The sequence below is a fragment of the Salmo trutta genome, chromosome 19, assembly GCF_901001165.1.
Source record: "Salmo trutta chromosome 19, fSalTru1.1, whole genome shotgun sequence".
In the NCBI taxonomy this organism is placed as follows: Eukaryota; Metazoa; Chordata; class Actinopteri; order Salmoniformes; family Salmonidae; genus Salmo; species Salmo trutta.
The window spans coordinates 30,228,730-30,246,229 of record NC_042975.1 but is presented as its reverse complement, the minus strand read 5'-3'; the positions used below and the strand labels follow the sequence as shown (position 1 = coordinate 30,246,229).

Genomic DNA, 17,500 nt, shown 5'->3' with positions numbered 1-17,500 from the left:
ACTTGTGGAGGTCTACAATTATTTTTCTGAGGTCTTGGCTGATTTCTTTTGATTTTCCCATGATGTCAAGCAAAGAGGGACTGAGTTTGAAGGTAGGCCTTGAAATACATCCACAGGTGCACCTCCAATTGACTCAAATTATATCAATTTGCCTATCAGAAGCTTCTAAAGCCATGACATCATTTTCTGGAATTTTCCAAGCTGTTTAAAGGCACAGTCAACTTAGTGTATGTAAACTTCTGACCCACTGGCATTGTGATACAGGGAATTATAAGTGAAATAGTCTGTCTGTAAACAATTGTTGGAAAAATTACTTGTCATGCACAAAGTAGATGTCCTAACCGACTTGCCAAAACTATAGTTTGTTAACAAGAAATGTGTGGAGTGGTTGGAAATTGAGTTTTAATGACTCCAACCTAAGTGTATGTAAACTTCTGACTCCAACTGTACATGTAAGTAGAGTTAAAGTGGCTATGCATAGATTATAAACAAGAGTAGCAGCAGTGTAAAAGAGGGGTCTGGGTAGCCCTTTGATTAGCTGTTCAGCAGTCTTTTGGCTTGGGGGTCGAAGCTGTTAAGAAGCCTTTTGGACCTCGACTTGGCGGTCCGGTACTGCTTGCCGTGCGGTAGCAGAGAACAGTTTGACTGGGGTGGCTGGAGTCTTTGACAATTCTCATGCATGCTTCAGTGGTCTGTTGGAGTAGACAGCAGATCTAATGTTTGAGAAAACAGTACGTGCATTCTACCTCATTAGTTAGACAATGTGTTCACTGAGGCATCAGTAAGACCAGGATCTCATAGTCTTAGTTAGTTTGACTCTCATGTCTCTGACCATTAGAGCAGCTGAATTAGGATAACATGACTCCAGACTGAGATGTTCTTTAGGAATGAATGGATTAGGATAACATGACTCCAGACTGAGATGTTCTTTAGGAATGAATGGATTAGGATAACATGACTCCAGACTGAGATGTTCTTTAGGAATGAATGGATTAGGATAACATGACTCCAGACTGAGATGTTCTTTAGGAATGAATGGATTAGGATAACATGACTCCAGACTGAGATGTTCTTTAGGAATGAATGGATTAGGATAACATGACTCCAGACTGAGATGTTCTTTAGGAATGAATGGATTAGGATAACATGACTCCAGACTGAGATGTTCTTTAGGAATGAATGGATTAGGATAACATGACTCCAGACTGAGATGTTCTTTAGGAATGAATGGATTAGGATAACATGACTCCAGACTGAGATGTTCTTTAGGAATGAATGAATTAGGATAACATGACTCCAGACTGAGATGTTCTTTAGGAATGAATGGATTAGGATAACATGACTCTGAGATGTTCTTTAGGAATGAATGAATTAGGATAACATGACTCCAGACTGAGATGTTCTTTAGGAATGAATGGATTAGGATAACATGACTCCAGACTGAGATGTTCTTTAGGAATGAATGGCCACAGCCAAGTGGCTGCTGATACTGTAGTTCACCCAGTTAGTTTGTATTAGTTAGCACGCTCTACAATGTGTGTTGGTTTCAGAGTTGGCACGTTTCAGTCTTTCTACAAACTCTGTTTCTTGCAGCTCTCTCTGAAAGACCTTGTTTTGGAGCTGCATCACTACAGATAAAGGCCAGTCTCTCTCTCTCTGTGGTCTTCCCCTCTGGCCTTTGCCAGAAAATGAGTTAGTGCTGCACCAGCACAGTGTTTAGTCAGACTGTACAGTATGAAGGCAGAAACTGCTTCTCCAATAGAAACCCCCCATCACACTTGTAGGTGATGTCATGGCGACATCGGCTAGCTAAGCTCATGTGTAGAAATATGTGATCGGGTCTAACGGTCATCTCACGCCAAACTGAGCATCTGCAGACTGTCAAATCAAAGGCACTCCTTCGATATACAGTTGTTTTTGACGAAAATGAAAATGTCAGTTTGTGACTTTCAGTTGTGTCTTTAGATTTCGAGACAATTAACAACTCTAATATTGTTAAATACGGCGGCCGTCCTTATCTCCTACACTGGTCTACACTAGTCTATGGGAGCGTGTACTTTTTGTCTGAATTCTAGAGCAGTGCCAGGCTGCACACAGCCTTTCTGGGTATTGGTCACAGTTGTACGCTTCATTTTTCCCTGCAGGCAGTTCCACAGGTTTCACAGTTAAACACTCCTAATCGGGATGACAGAGTTAACCAGGAGAGATGAGGATGACCACTTCCACACTTACATACTCTAAAACGGTCAGACACAAGGTATTCACACTGACTAATATTCACATAGACGTACTCTAAAACACTCAGACACAAGGTATTCACACTGACTAACCCATTAGCACACATTAATATTCACATAGACGAACACGTGCAGAAACAGGTACACACAGATAGAAACGCACAGGCACAAAGGAACACACACACGTCCGTGTAAAGAACATGAAAACGGGAACACAGAAACAGACCAGCAAACCTAGAAACAGAGAGCAGTGGAGACCGACAGTAAAGGCCAGTGTGTGTCAGTGGAGGCTGTAATTGATACCATTCCAGAATTCTGTGCCAGCCATTACCACGAGCCCATCCTCCCCAATTAAGGTGCCACCAACCTTCTGTGTTGGAGAGCTGCAGGCAGTGTAGTGATAGAGCAGAGGCCCTCTTGCTGGCCTACATTCACTGTATTAGACCGGAGGGCCTTCCCAGTCTGCACTGCCCTCATCCCCTCTCAAACCCCTCCCCAGTCTGCACTGCCCTCATCCCCTCTCAAACCCCTCCCCAGTCTGCACTGCCCTCATCCCCTCTCAAACCCCTCCCCAGTCTGCACTGCCCTCATCCCCTCTCAAACCCCTCCCCAGTCTGCACTGCCCTCATCCCCTCTCAAACCCCTTCCCAGTCTGCACTGCCCTCATCCCCTCTCAAACCCCTCCCCAGTCTGCACTGCCCTCATCCCCTCTCAAACCCCTTCCCAGTCTGCACTGCCCTCATCCCCTCTCAAACCCCTCCCCAGTCTGCACTGCCCTCATCCCCTCTCAAACCCCTCCCCAGTCTGCACTGCCCTCATCCCCTCTCAAACCCCTCCCCAGTCTGCACTGCCCTCATCCCCTCTCAAACCCCTCCCCAGTCTGCACTGCCCTCATCCCCTCTCAAACCCCTCCCCAGTCTGCACTGCCCTCATCCCCTCTCAAACCCCTCCCCAGTCTGCACTGCCCTCATCCCCTCTCAAACCCCTCCCCAGTCTGCACTGCCCTCATCCCCTCTCAAACCCCTCCCCAGTCTGCACTGCCCTCATCCCCTCTCAAACCCCTCCCCAGTCTGCACTGCCCTCATCCCCTCCCCAGTCTGCACTGCCCTCATCCCCTCCCCAGTCTGCACTGCCCTCATCCCCTCCCCAGTCTGCACTGCCCTCATCCCCTCCCCAGTCTGCACTGCCCTCATCCCCTCCCCAGTCTGCACTGCCCTCATCCCCTCCCCAGTCTGCACTGCCCTCATCCCCTCCCCAGTCTGCACTGCCCTCATCCCCTCCCCAGTCTGCACTGCCCTCATCCCCTCCCCAGTCTGCACTGCCCTCATCCCCTCTCAAACCCCTCCCCAGTCTGCACTGCCCTCATCCCCTCCCCAGTATGCACTGCCCTCATCCCCTCTCAAACCCCTCACAGTGGATAGTTGCACCATGATGGGAGGTGGCATTCTCAGCTTAATCTGGGAATCTTCCCACTGGAATTTTGGGACAGTTACCAGAGTTTTTGCAACCTTAGGTTCACTATTATAGACGATTGTTTGGCTTTCTATTCGTCTTATAGGCCTAAATCCATTCTCCTTATAGTAGATCTGTCTGATGATATGGTGATTTCTCACACAACATTCAGGGCTCTGTGCCTCTGCAGATAATATAAGGGAAGAGAAGGTTTGGGCTATGCAATAAAGAATTGAGTCTGTACCTACGCAGCATGACGATAGGATTATGCATCACATAATAAATACATACTCTCCTGAGATTGGATTGAATGGGTACAAGTCTACATTTTGTATTTCAATCGTCTAGCTCTAGCAGATGCTTTCACCCACAGTGACCTAAATCCATTCTTAAATCAAGCATTCAGATGAGGAGTCTGAAACGGTCACATAATAACAACATCGAGGTTAACACCTTCAGAAAAGTGTTTCGTTTTTGTGTGACTGTCGTCCCACCCCCCCATCATATGTGATATTCCTTTTCCGATTTTATCTACCATAAACCACAATGCCAATATTTAGATTTCCTGTACTGGTAACGACGACATAGGCTACTGGTCTCACATTTTAATAAATAATCACTGATGCTGAAACAAGATTTACACAATGGCATAAAAAGGGCTGCATGTGAATCTGAACAACCAGTCATCTAGAGAAGGTTTGTGGTTTGAATAAGCCATATGGTTGCTGTTAGAGTAGATCTATAGCCCTGTGCCCAGTCAGCTGGCTCTCAAGTCCCTGTCACCCAGCAAAACAGATGGCTTGACGCATTGCATGGCAACACAGGCAAGCCCCTGTGTGTATGTGGAAGTTGAGTGACAGGTGGGTGGTCTAGTGGCTGTGTGTTAGCATCTGTGTCAGTGATTGACAGATGGGTTGGTCCCCCAGCCACTCTGGGTCTGCTTCATATTAGGGCTCTGTTGTCTATCTTGGCCTATATCCCACTGGGGATTCCAGATTCTGTGTGATACCCCTTTTATTTTTCAGTTAGCAGTCATTTGTCAGTGGTATCGCAGCTAGATGCGCTCAAAGCTGCTGCTCTGTGGTCTATGGAGACAGTCATTCTGCTGCTCTGTGTGGTCTGTTGAGACAGTCATTCTGCTGCTCTGTGTGGTCTATGGAGACAGTCATTCTGCTGCTCTGTGTGGTCTATGGAGACAGTCATTCTGCTGCTCTGTGTGGTCTATGGAGACAGTCATTCTGCTGCTCTGTGTGGTCTATGGAGACAGTCATTCTGCTGCTCTGTGTGGTCTATGGAGACAGTCGTTCTGCTGCTCTGTGTGGTCTATGGAGACAGCCGTTCTGCTGCTCTGTGTGGTCTATGGAGACAGCCATTCTGCTGCTCTGTGTGGTCTATGGAGACAGCCATTCTGCTGCTCTGTGTGGTCTATGGAGACAGCCATTCTGCTGCTCTGTGTGGTCTATGGAGACAGCCATTCTGCTGCTCTGTGTGGTCTATGGAGACAGTCATTCTGCTGCTCTGTGTGGTCTATGGAGACAGCCATTCTGCTGCTCTGTGTGGTCTATGGAGACAGCCATTCTGCTGCTCTGTGTGGTCTATGGAGACAGCCATTCTGCTGCTCTGTGTGGTCTATGGAGACAGCCATTCTGCTGCTCTGTGTGGTCTATGGAGACAGCCATTCTGCTGCTCTGTGTGGTCTATGGAGACAGCCATTCTGCTGCTCTGTGTGGTCTATGGAGACAGCCATTCTGCTGCTCTGTGTGGTCTATGGAGACAGTCATTCTGCTGCTCTGTGTGGTCTATGGAGACAGCCATTCTGCTGCTCTGTGTGGTCTATGGAGACAGTCATTCTGCTGCTCTGTGTGGTCTATGGAGACAGTCATTCTGCTGCTCTGTGTGGTCTATGGAGACAGTCATTCTGCTCACGAAATCCACACCAAAAAAGACCACGAGTTTGGGGATTTTCACTAAATGTAATCCATAGAATAGTCCTTTGGAGAAAGGATTGTTGCCATATTTGACATTTGTATCTAAAAGCATAAAGAATTTTTAAATCAGAAGCATATTTTGGCCTCACATAGGGTTCTATTAAGTTTCCTTTAATGTTTCATTTGTAGGTGCTACAAATCAAAAATTGGTGTCATATGAAGCTTTACTGCTTGCTCTGTAATATGAGTAGTAATTTCAATAACATTTTTGTAACATTAACTTTTTAATATTGAACAAATATTTCCATGAATATTGAAAATCTATATTTTTTTGTTTAGGCCAGTATTTCTGTATCTTGTTGAACATGATACACGCTACAGGCATATCAAAAGCATATTCCAGAGTGGCGTCACTGACAGTTTGAATATATTCAATAATATTCTAACCTTGTCTCTGGACCACTCAGGAACATTCAACACCTCTTGGAAAGCCATTCTGGTGTGTCTTTAGAATTCAAATGTGTGTAGTTGTCCCGCTAAAAAATCTAACTCTATTCCAGGGTTAGGTTGTCAGAAGACTGAGGCAGGTTTTCCTCAACTTTTTACCTGTTTTTTTCTCCTTTAATGTTTCAAGTTGTTATTGTCACATGCACTGGTACAGTGAAATGTATTTCTTGCTTGCACTTTCCCAACAGTGCAGTAGTACTATTTAAAGTCCTTAGTGATTTGGAGACCAACGAAATCGAAGCTCTTAGGGCCATGCACACACCCCCGTGTTGAGGGTCAGCATGGCGGAGGAAATGTTGCCTACCCTCACCACCTGGGGGCGCCCCGTCAGGAAGTCCAGGATCCAGTTGCAGAAGGTGTTTAGTCCCAGGGTCCTTAGCGCCCTCAAAGCTCATCACTAAGCTATGGTGTTGAACGCTGAGCTGTTGTCAATGAACAGCATTCTCACATTAGGTGTTCCTGTCATCTAGGTGCTCACCCAGTGTGGAGTGCAATTAAGATTGCGTTGTCTATAGATCTGTTGGGGAAATATGCAAATTGGAGTGGGTCTAGGCCTAGGGTGTCTGGGATGATGGAGTTGATCTGTTCCATACCAGCCTTTCAAAGCACTTCATGATTACAGATATGAGTGCTACAGGGCTGTAGTCATTGTGGCAGGTAGCCTAAGAGTTCTTGGGAACAGGTAGGATGGTGGCCAGTTTGAGACATGGGGATTACAGACTGGGACAAGGAAATTGACCGTGAATATGCCTGCCAGATTTTGGCCTGCTTTAAAAACTTTACTCACGTCTGCCTCAGTCAGATCACCCAGTTCCCTGGGTCAGCGAAGGCCCTCGTGCATGGCTCTGTTTTTGTCAAAACATGCATGAAATGCATTGAGTTTGTCTGGTAGAGAGGCATCGTTGGGAAGATCACGGCTGGGTCTTCTTTTGGACAGTAGCCCCTGCCACCTGCGTCGGAGCCTGTGTAATAGGATTCCACCTTGTTCTTATATTGTCATAATGCTTGTTTGATGACTCTGTGGAGGTTGTAGAGGGACTTCTTGTACTTGTTTGTGTCCTCAGCCGTAGCCTCGGGGTTGGCTGGGATAGCCCTTTGTGCGGTAGCCCAGTTCTTCAGTTTAGTGCCAACCTCAGTCTAAATACAGGGCTTTTGATTGGGGAAGCAGCGAACCTTCACTGTGGGGACAAACTCGGCGATGCATTTCCTATTTCTTTTGATCTTGACAAACTCCCCAGTCCCTGCTGGTGACAAGCATACCCATAACATGATGCTGCCACCACAATACTTGAAAATACAAATAACACTATTTGACCAATCAGGACCTGAATATGACTGCACGTCAAATAATAATTTAACACGTTCATACATTTTTTACGTAGTTATTACACATTGATTACACTATCACTCGTATTTCATATGTCACAACGATTCATTGATACGTATGCTATGATGCTGGTAAAGTTGTCTCGCGTACCTACAGTGCTGGTCATAAAAAAAGCTTTCTAGCTCATGGATGCAAACAATGTTCTTCCCCAAAAACATAGCAAAACGACACAATCTGTTTCAGTAGCTATAGTTAGCTAGGTAACTATGTAGCTAGGTGTCATCTAAAATAACCCTCATTTATAAGGCAGTTCTTTGATTAATGGTGGTCGGACCCATCTATGTGACACTAGCCACAATAGTGGACTTTGCGGTTAGCCTTCAAAATAAAAGTATGCCATAATTCTACTATTTGTATTCATTTGCATCACTGTCAATGACATACTGTTATTTTGAAGGCAAACCGCAAATTCCACTATTGTGCCTAATCCATATGGTGGCTATTTTCACAACACATAACCCGATCTGGTTGAGCCTCACTAGCCAGATGAAGCTAGCTGGCTGCTTATAACATTAGCTTTGGGCAACAGGGTTAAGTAGCTGGCTAGCTATTTATTTTCATGAACTGAAGTTCAATTTCAATAGGAGAGCAACAAGTGGCAACCTAGCTAATACTTACTCACAAGGATTCCTAAATCATTGCTAAGAATAATGAAAATGACTGCAGTTTCTACTGGTCATTGTTTTCAGGCTGGTTGTATTGGTGCTAACTAGGTACCAAGCTAAAGCTAGCTACCCCAGAAGTTGCAGGCAAACAAATTATGCTTTATTACCAACGCAGTATTGTAAACACATCGTTCGTAGCCAGTGTTTGCTTGTTTGCAGACTTTTATGTATAGCTTTGACAGTGCTACTGTATCTTTTTTGACATGCAAAGACCCACACGGCGTTCCATAGTATGTATGTCGTGAAGCTAATAGCAGTGACGCTATTACTGTGTAACTCCAGTAGGGCAACATCTGAAAAATAGAGCACTTGGTAGTGTGTACCGGTGCTCGACCAGTCGGTGAAAGCCAACATCACCCACGACAGAGAACAGTTGTGTGTGAAGGGCAATGAATTCCATTATCTAGGCATTAATGGATTTCACCTTTTGAGTTGTCTCGCTGAAATGTTCTTACTCTTTCAAATGACTGCTTGATCCACACAGCAGACATTGTGGGCTAGGTTAGGAATGCTGTGTTACATGTGTAGCACAACATTTTACGTGGCGTCATTATATCATGTACCAACGTTGTATAGGTATGCACGGTAGCTTTTAAACTAGACATCGGGCCGATAACGATATGTTCACCGCTATATCGTGCATCCCTAATACTAACCTCTGTCTCTATCTCTCCTCCAGACTTCAACAATAACACAGACGGGTATGACGGTGACACAGCAGAGGATCGTAAGAGTCAGGACGGTTCAGAGACCATGCCCTTCATAGATGAGTCCCCCACCATGTCCCCGAGCCTGTGTGCCCGTGGCCCCGATGGAGAGGCCATCTCCCCCGTCCCCCCAGAGGGCCTGCTGCCCAGGGTGAGTCACACACTGGAGGACAGGACCGTATTGTAGAGGTTTCCAGAGACTCCTCACAGATCCAGTGCTTTTCCTCTCAGCACTTCCTATTCCTAACATTGTGACTACTTCCTGCAGGCGGATCTCTTCAGGCCTGTGTAATTAGCAGTAATTAACCACTAGAGTTCTATCTTCATGGTAACACTACAGGTGCTGCATTCATGCACAGCCTCTGTCACATGTCAGAACTCAGCACAGAAGCAACCCCATATAATATGGTAGCTTTGCTATCAGTTTAGTATGTAACCTGTATGACAAAGGGACAAGAAATAGCTTAGCTTTAGCTTGCTAAATGGTAATGACTGTCTGGATGGTTATACACTAACCCAGCAGTATGGAATACCATAAACTCTCTCAATGAGTAGGGGCCAAGGGGTACCATACGTGTGTGTGTGTGTGTGTGTGTGTGTGTGTGTGTGTGTGAGAGTGTGTGAGAGTGCGTGCGTGCGTGCGTGCGTGCGTGCGTGCGTGCGCGTGCGTCATTATCTTCACACACAGACCCTCTCTGCAAGGACAGAGCTGACCCAGTCCTGACCCTTATCTTCCACACAGGCCACTGGCTGACTGAAAGGTCAAATGGATGCCAAAGGTTATGGAAAATAGCTGATGCTTGGAGTGTGGTTTTTAGTGTTACTCCCCACTGTAGTGTGAACAAGGAGACCTGCTTTTATTCAGACAACAGTGTCAGTTGTTCCAACAGAGTAGCCAGCAATCATCTCTCTCCTACATCATTATGTGTGCTTTGCCCCAGCCTGTTGGGCACTGTTTTCCCGCAGTTGTGTTAACGACGGCGAAGGCAGGTCTTTGGCAGGCGGGAATGCCTGCTTCTGCAATTCGGGTTGTTCCTGCATCACACACTATTGGAGTGGCGCGAGGTGATACTGCTCACTTTTTATTTGTTTATTTCACTTTTGTTTACCTATTTCACTTGCTTTGGCAATGTAAACATATATTTCCCATGCCAATAAAGCCCTTTGAATTCAATTGGTAGAAAGACCGCAGCAACCAAGCCGACTCGCACTAGTTACTAACTTCTAGCTGCCAAAGCTAGGTCATTTATCATCTGATCTGAATACATAGTACCTGTTTGACTGCGTCAAAAAACCAAAAGAGAAGCTTTAAGGTTCTCCTTCCATCAACCACCATCCCTATCTCCCATTGGTCGGATGATCAGCATGTTGACCACTGACTGGTTGGCTTGCAGAGCTCTGAGGAAAGGGGAAACACTCAAACCCACATCGAAACCTTTTTCCATGACTTGCAGGAAGCCATTTCCATATTTTGAAGGGTGAGGAAGACTGGTTGCTGGTGTATTTGAGTTTCACATCCAGTTTCCTTATTCATGTAATATCCTCAATTAATTTGATATAGAATGTAATGTGGCTCTACACTTGAGGCATGGTTAATAGAGGTGAAAACAAGCCATGTGGTTCCATTATTTGCATGTTACATATTTGCAGAACTTAAAAAGCTATAAATGCTTATCTCTTGTGAAATGCAGGTTGAAAGTTTGAGCTTCTGAAATTGTAAATACAACACCTAACAGAACCTGTAGAAGTGTGTGATTTGACCATAGTTGTATTTTGCTGTGGGTGTGTCAGGTCATCTATGTCTAACAGGGTAATATAGTACTTTGACTAGATATTTTCATGCACACTATTTGAGGCCCTCTCCAAGGAGCCTTAAGGGAGGACTGTGTGTATTGCTACTGAACAGAGGGAGGTCCTCTCCACAGGCCTGACACACATTTGTGCTGGACCTCACAGGGAGCATGGGTATTTTAGGGGAAAACTGTTGTTGTCCATGCATTTTCATTTGTCTTGTACTGTATGCTTTGTATGTGGTGATGTTTCTTTGGTCACAAAGCCATTATGTCATTCTACTCTGTGGTTGTGCAGAAACCTGTATCTATTCAGGAAACTACATCTGGAAAGCACCTAGAACAGAGTTCACTCATTTCAGAGAAGAGGTACATTGGGCGGGCGAGCCAGACGGGAGAGCGGTCGGGCGGGCGAGCCAGACGGGAGAGCGGGCGGGAGAGGGAGCGGGCGGGCGAGCCAGACGGGAGAGCGGGCGGGGAGAGGGAGCGGGCGGGCGAGCCAGACGGGAGAGCGGGCGGGAGAGGGAGCGGGCGGGCGAGCCAGACGGGAGGGCGGGCGAGCCAGACGGGAGGGCGGGCGAGCCAGACGGGAGAGCGGGCGGGCGGGCGAGCCAGACGGGAGAGCGGGCGGGCGGGCGAGCCAGACGGGAGAGCGGGCGGGCGGGCGAGCGAGCCAGACCTGAGAGCGAGCCAGACGTGAGAGCGGACGGGCGGGCGAGCCAGACGGGAGAGCGGGCGGGCGGGCGGGCGAGCCAGACGAGAGAGCGGGCGGGAGGGCGAGCCAGACGGGAGAGCGGGAGAGCGAGCGAGCGGGCGGGCGGGCGAGCCAGACGGGAGAGCGGGAGAGCGAGCGGGCGGGCGGGCGAGCCAGACGGGAGAGCGGGCGGGCGGGCGAGGCGAGCCAGACGGGAGAGCGGGCGGGCGGGCGAGCGAGCCAGACGGGAGAGCGGGCGGGCGGGAGAGCGGGCCAGACGTGAGAGCGAGCCAGACGTGAGAGCGGACGGGCGGGCGAGCCAGACGGGAGAGCGGGCGGCGGGCGAGCCAGACGGGAGAGCGGGCGGGCGGGCGAGCCAGACGGGAGAGCGGGCGGGCGGGCGAGCCAGACGGGAGAGCGGGCGGGCCAGACGGGAGAGCGAGCGGGCGGGCCAGACGGGAGAGCGGGCGGGCGGGCCAGACGGGAGAGCGGGCGAGCGAGCCAGACAGACGGGAGAGGTCCTGGGGCTCTGTTCACAAACACAAACAGAGCCCCAGGAAAACAACACAATTAGACCCAACCATATCATGAGAAAACGAAAAGATAATTACGTGACGCATTGGAAAGAATTAACAAAAAAACTGAGCAAACTAGAATGCTATTTGTCCATAAACAGAGAGTACACCGTGGCAGAATACCTGACCACTGTGACTGACCCAAATATAAGGAAAGCTTTGACTATGTACAGACTCAGTGAGCATAGCCTTGCTATTGAGAAAGGCCGCCGTAGGCAGACCTGGCTCTCAAGAGAAGACAGGCTATGTGCAACACTGCCCACAAAATGAGGTGGAAACTGAGCTGCACTTCCTAACCGCCTGCCAAATGTATGACCATATTAGAGACACATATTTCCCTCAGATTACACAGATCCACAAAGAATGAACACAAACCCCATTTTGATAAACTCCCATATCTACTGGGTGAAATACCACAGTGTGTCATCACAGCAGCAAGATTTGTGACCTGTTGCCACAAGAAAAGGGCAACCAGTTAAGAACAAACACCATTATAAATACAACCCATATTTATGTTTATTTTCCCTTTTGTACTTCCACTATTTGCACATCGTTACAACACTGTATATAGACATAATATGACATTTGAAATGTCTTTATTCTTTTGGAACTTCTGAGTGTAATGTTTACTGTTCATTTGTATTGTTTATTTCACTTTAGTTTATTATCTACTTCACTTGCTTTGGCAACGTTAACATATGTTTCCCATGCAAATAAAGCCATTAAATTGAAATGAATTGAGAGGGAGGGAGAGAGACCTGTTGCCACAATATTAGGATTTGTTTTTTTATCATGTTTTATTTAGCCATTTAACTAGGCAGGTCAGTTAAGAACAAATTCTTATTAACAATGGCGTCCTACCCCGGCCAAACCTGGACAACGCTGGGCCAGTTGTGCACCGCCCTACGGACTCCCAATCACGGACGGTTGTGTTTATGTTTTATTGTTTATTTCACTTATCTATTTCCCTTGCTTTGGCAGTGTAAACATGTTTCCCATGCCAATAAAGCCCCGTAAATGAAATTGAAATTGAATTGAGTGGCAGAGGCAGAGGCAGAGGCAGAGGCAGAGGCAGAGAGAGAGGAGTGTATACCCTGTGAGGAAGAAGAGGCAGAACAGTGACACCGCCACGAAGACTGAGAGGGAGGGGTGCAGGTAGGCGGGGCTATCGCCCTGCTCATGTCTGTATGTGTTACGAGGTGTGTGTGTGTGTGTGTGTGTGCTGCACACAACACCAGGAACAGCTGAATGAGGTGGAGCTCCGGCTAAAGACTCTCTGGCTCTCAACAGAAAGATAAGAAACAAGAAGGAAATAAAAAGACAGAGGGGAAGAGAGCGAGAACAGCAGAAGGTTGAGTATTTCAAGCAGGGCTGAGGAGGGTTGTGGGCCCAGAAGGAAGGAAGGACTAGACTGGCTTGCTGCACTGGAGGAAGGCCTGCGGTGCCTGGGCAGGCCCAGGGACGCCTGAAGAAGGAAGGGAGAGAACAAAAGAGTGAGAAAGAGAGGGATTAGGCCCTGTGAGGAGGACCATGGAGGAAGAGGAGGTGTTGTGTTACTTAGACAAAGTGCTGGAAGATGAGGATGTGTTTGAGTGTGGAGACATGGACGTGGAGAGTCCACTAATACCAGGAGACATGCTGTTAACTCCTGTCCACAGGCAGTTCAGGGTGAGTCCACAATGGCATCCTATCCCCTATATAGTGTACTACTTTTGACCAGATAGGGCTTGACCACATAGGGGTTTGGCCAAAAGTAACAACATAGGGTTTTGGCTAAATCTGCCATAGCAGATTTGTCCTCAGCCTACCTCTGCCCCTCTACAGGAAGGGAAACAGGATTTGACGGGGAAGAAACTGCCAACGCACCACTGCTTGCTCACTCAGACAGGCTTGGTCTGTACTGTGTGCCTGGCTAAAAATAACAGTGAAAAGTATTATTGGTGTCTTTTCACAATGTTAAGAGCAAATTCTTATTTACAATGACGGCCTGGCACGGTGTATGTATACCTCTGCTGTGTGTGTGTGTGTGTGTGTGACAGGGTTGTGTGTGTGACAGGGTTGTGTGTGTGACAGGGTTGTGTGTGTGTGTGACAGGGGGTTGTGTGTGTGACAGGGGGTTGTGTGTGTGACAGGGGGTTGTGTGTGTGACAGGGGGTTGTGTGTGTGACAGGGGGTTGTGTGTGTGACAGGGGGTTGTGTGTGTGACAGGGGGTTGTGTGTGTGACGGGGTTGTGTGTGTGACAGGGGGGTGTGTGTGTGACAGGGGGGTGTGTGTGTGTGTGTGTGTGTGTGTGACAGGGGGGGGGTGTGTGTGTGTGACAGGGGGGGGGTGTGTGTGTGTGACAGGGGGGGGGGGTGTGTGTGTGTGACAGGGGGGGGTGTGTGTGTGTGACAGGATTGTGTGGGGGTGTGTGTGTGACAGGGTTGTGTGTGTGTGAGACAGGGTTGTGTGTGTGTGTGAGACAGGGTTGTGTGTGTGACAGGGTTGTGTGTGTGTGTGTGTGAGACAGGGTTGTGTGTGAGACAGGTTCGTGTGTGTGTGTGTGTGTGAGAGGGTTGTGTGTGTGACAGGGTTGTGTGTGTGTGTGTGTGACAGGGGGGGGGGGTGTGTGTGACGGGGGGGGGGTGTGTGTGTGTGACAGGGGGGGGGGTGTGACGGGGGGTGTGTGTGTGTGACAGGGTTGTGTGTGTGTGTGTGACAGGGGGGTGTGTGTGTGAGACAGGGTTGTGTGTGTGACAGGGTTGTGTGTGTGACAGGGTTGTGTGTGTGTGTGAGACAGGGTTGTGTGTGAGACAGGTTCGTGTGTGTGTGTGAGATAGGGTTGTGTGTGAGACAGGGTTGTGTGTGTGTGTGACAGGGGGGGGGGTGTGACGGGGGGTGTGTGTGTGTGACAGGGTTGTGTGTGTGTGTGTGTGACAGGGGGGTGTGTATGTGAGACAGGGGGGTGTGTGTGTGACAGGGTTGTGTGTGTGACAGGGTTGTGTGTGACAGGGTTGTGTGTGTGTGTGAGACAGGGTTGTGTGTGAGACAGGTTCGTGTGTGTGTGTGTGTGTGAGATAGGGTTGTGTGTGTGACAGGGTTGTGTGTGTGTGTGTGTGACAGGGTTGTGTGTGTGTGTGTGTGTGTGTGTGTGTGTGTGTTGGCCAGAGAGCTCCTATTGAAACCTCAACGTGATGGGTGGTGACATGCTCTCTGAACCAGATTTACTCTCTGCCTGTCAAGTTCTATTTATCTCTGGAGAGAGGAGAGAGCTGGGCAGAGGAGAGAGCTGGGCAGAGGAGAGAGCTGGGCAGAGGAGGAGAGAGCTGGGCAGAGGAGGAGAGAGCTGGGCAGAGGAGGAGAGAGCTGGGCAGAGGAGGAGAGAGCTGGGCAGAGGAGGAGAGAGCTGGGCAGAGGAGGAGAGAGCTGGGCAGAGGAGGAGAGAGCTGGGCAGAGGAGGAGAGAGCTGGGCAGAGGAGGAGAGAGCTGGGCAGAGGAGGAGAGAGCTGGGCAGAGGAGGAGAGAGCTGGGCAGAGGAGGAGAGAGCTGGGCAGAGGAGGAGGAGGAGAGAGCTGGGCAGAGGAGGAGGAGGAGGAGCGAGCTGGGCAGAGGAGGAGGAGGAGCGAGCTGGGCAGAGGAGGAGGAGGAGCGAGCTGGGCAGAGGAGGAGGAGGAGCGAGCTGGGCAGAGGAGGAGGAGGAGCGAGCTGGGCGGAGGAGGAGGAGCGAGCTGGGCGGAGGAGGAGGAGCGAGCTGGGCGGAGGAGCGAGCTGGGCAGAGGAGGAGGAGCGAGCTGGGGAGAGGAGGAGCGAGCTGGGGAGAGGAGGAGGGAGCTGGGGAGAACGAGCGAGAGGAAGTTAATGCTGTCAGAATGAAACGGTGACGTCCGTCATGCTGACGTGTGTGTGTGTGTGTGTGTTCCTACAGGTTGAGGTGGACTGATTAAGGCATCCTCAGCTGCGTTAGCTCCAGTGACTGAGTCAAAGCTTTAAGACTGGCTGGGAACACAATACAACACTGACATAAGTAGCCCTCTGTGTTTCCCCTGTCTTCTCTCAACCAGCTGTGACATGTGTACCTGTAATGTGGGAAACTCTCCATTACACCACAACTTCACACGGGGCCTGGGAATTTCAGAAGTCTACTGACTGTCTCTCTGTCTGTGTGTTGTCACATCTGCTGTCTGTCTGCAGAATAAAAACCCTAATTAATAGCCAACCTGTCAAACCGCCTCAGCGCTGTAAACTGCTGTAAATCCTGCCGTTACCACACTACTACTGTATGTTCTGTCTGTATCTGTTTCATTACATCCATTTAGTAAAGCATGGCCAGCTGAAACAGCACAGCATTTCCTGGACAGGATGTCCATGTCTTCTGTTTCCTTCAGCAGTGTGTTGGGCAACCTGTTGTAATGTCAGCCAGGGCTAATGCGGCAACAGGGTTTTGTTCTGCTTTACTTCCAGGTTAGTCTCATTGAGATAATCTGTTACAACAGAGACCTGGTAGGACCTGGTAGGAGGGAGACAGTAAAGACAAGTACTGATGGTTGTCTGTGTAATGTTGGATGGTCACTACTAGCCAGTAAGACATCCTGCCCTTGACAGTGGAACCGCCCATGTCCCGTCACTGTGATGCCATTGGTTTTGGAAAGTGGGATCTGTGAGGTGATTGGGGTTAATATGGAGAGGTCACTGTACAGTGTCCACTCCTTAACCCTCCTTCCTGCCCTCGTCTTATCAGGCTCTGCTCAGCCTGCTGGCATCATGGGAAGGATCTGCTCCTGTTAATAATTCATCCACCTCCCGCTTTGTCTGCCCTTTGTTATCCTCCAGACAGCCACTTCCACACACACACACACACCCACACACACACACACACACACACACACACACACACACACACAGTTCTGCCTCACATTCTCAGTAGAAAGCCTCTGCAACAGTTGTCAGATGGTATGAAAGGTTAGGATTTCCATATAGTCGATCATTTGTTTGTCTGTTTGTTCTTATACAGGCTGTTACACCTGTTTATAGCAGCTATATGTCAACCATGGTGAGTGTGGAAGCACTAAGACACATGAGACTACTTATCCGAGAGGGAGGATTCTTTTGCGTGTTTTCCTAGTTTGTGTGTTTGGTCGTGCAGTTGACCCTTGAGTCCTATGGGTAATGGTGAGAGAGACAGTTCACCAGTGGAGGCTCCTCAGAGGAGGGAGCTCTTCCAACTCAATTTAAATGCATTGCCACCGGGACCCACTGGTGTAACTGCTTGCTGCTGACTGGACACTGAACTGCATGATTGTAGCGGCTTTACTAATGTGTTTGTTCAGGTAGCTATGTTGACTGACGTGACAACGATGGAGGCTGTGTGTAGCGGTTAGCGGTCATGGTATGAAGGTTTGGCTTGGAAAGGTTTTTCGCCTGGTCACAGACAGCTGATGTGTTGTGCACTGAAGTCCACAAGCGAAGGGAAAAGGTGAGAGGAGGAGAGCGCGTAGATGGATGAGAAATAATTCTATATTCAACGAGCTGTTTGTACGTGGCTGCTATGAAATGGATCTGTGTTTACTGTGATCAGGGG

General features: G+C 48.7%; 1 protein-coding gene across 6 annotated transcripts in view; it reads left to right on the top strand.

The window, feature by feature from the left end:
* The window catches only part of abr (ABR activator of RhoGEF and GTPase), a 233,895-nt gene that overhangs the window by 91,259 nt on the left and 125,136 nt on the right, over window positions 1-17,500 (top strand). For all 6 annotated transcript variants that reach the window (XM_029700420.1, XM_029700422.1, XM_029700424.1 and 3 more), the window contains one exon: window positions 8,856-9,034. In XM_029700420.1, the coding sequence (XP_029556280.1) occupies window positions 8,856-9,034 (179 nt within the window). The remainder of the gene's footprint in view (window positions 1-8,855; window positions 9,035-17,500) is intronic.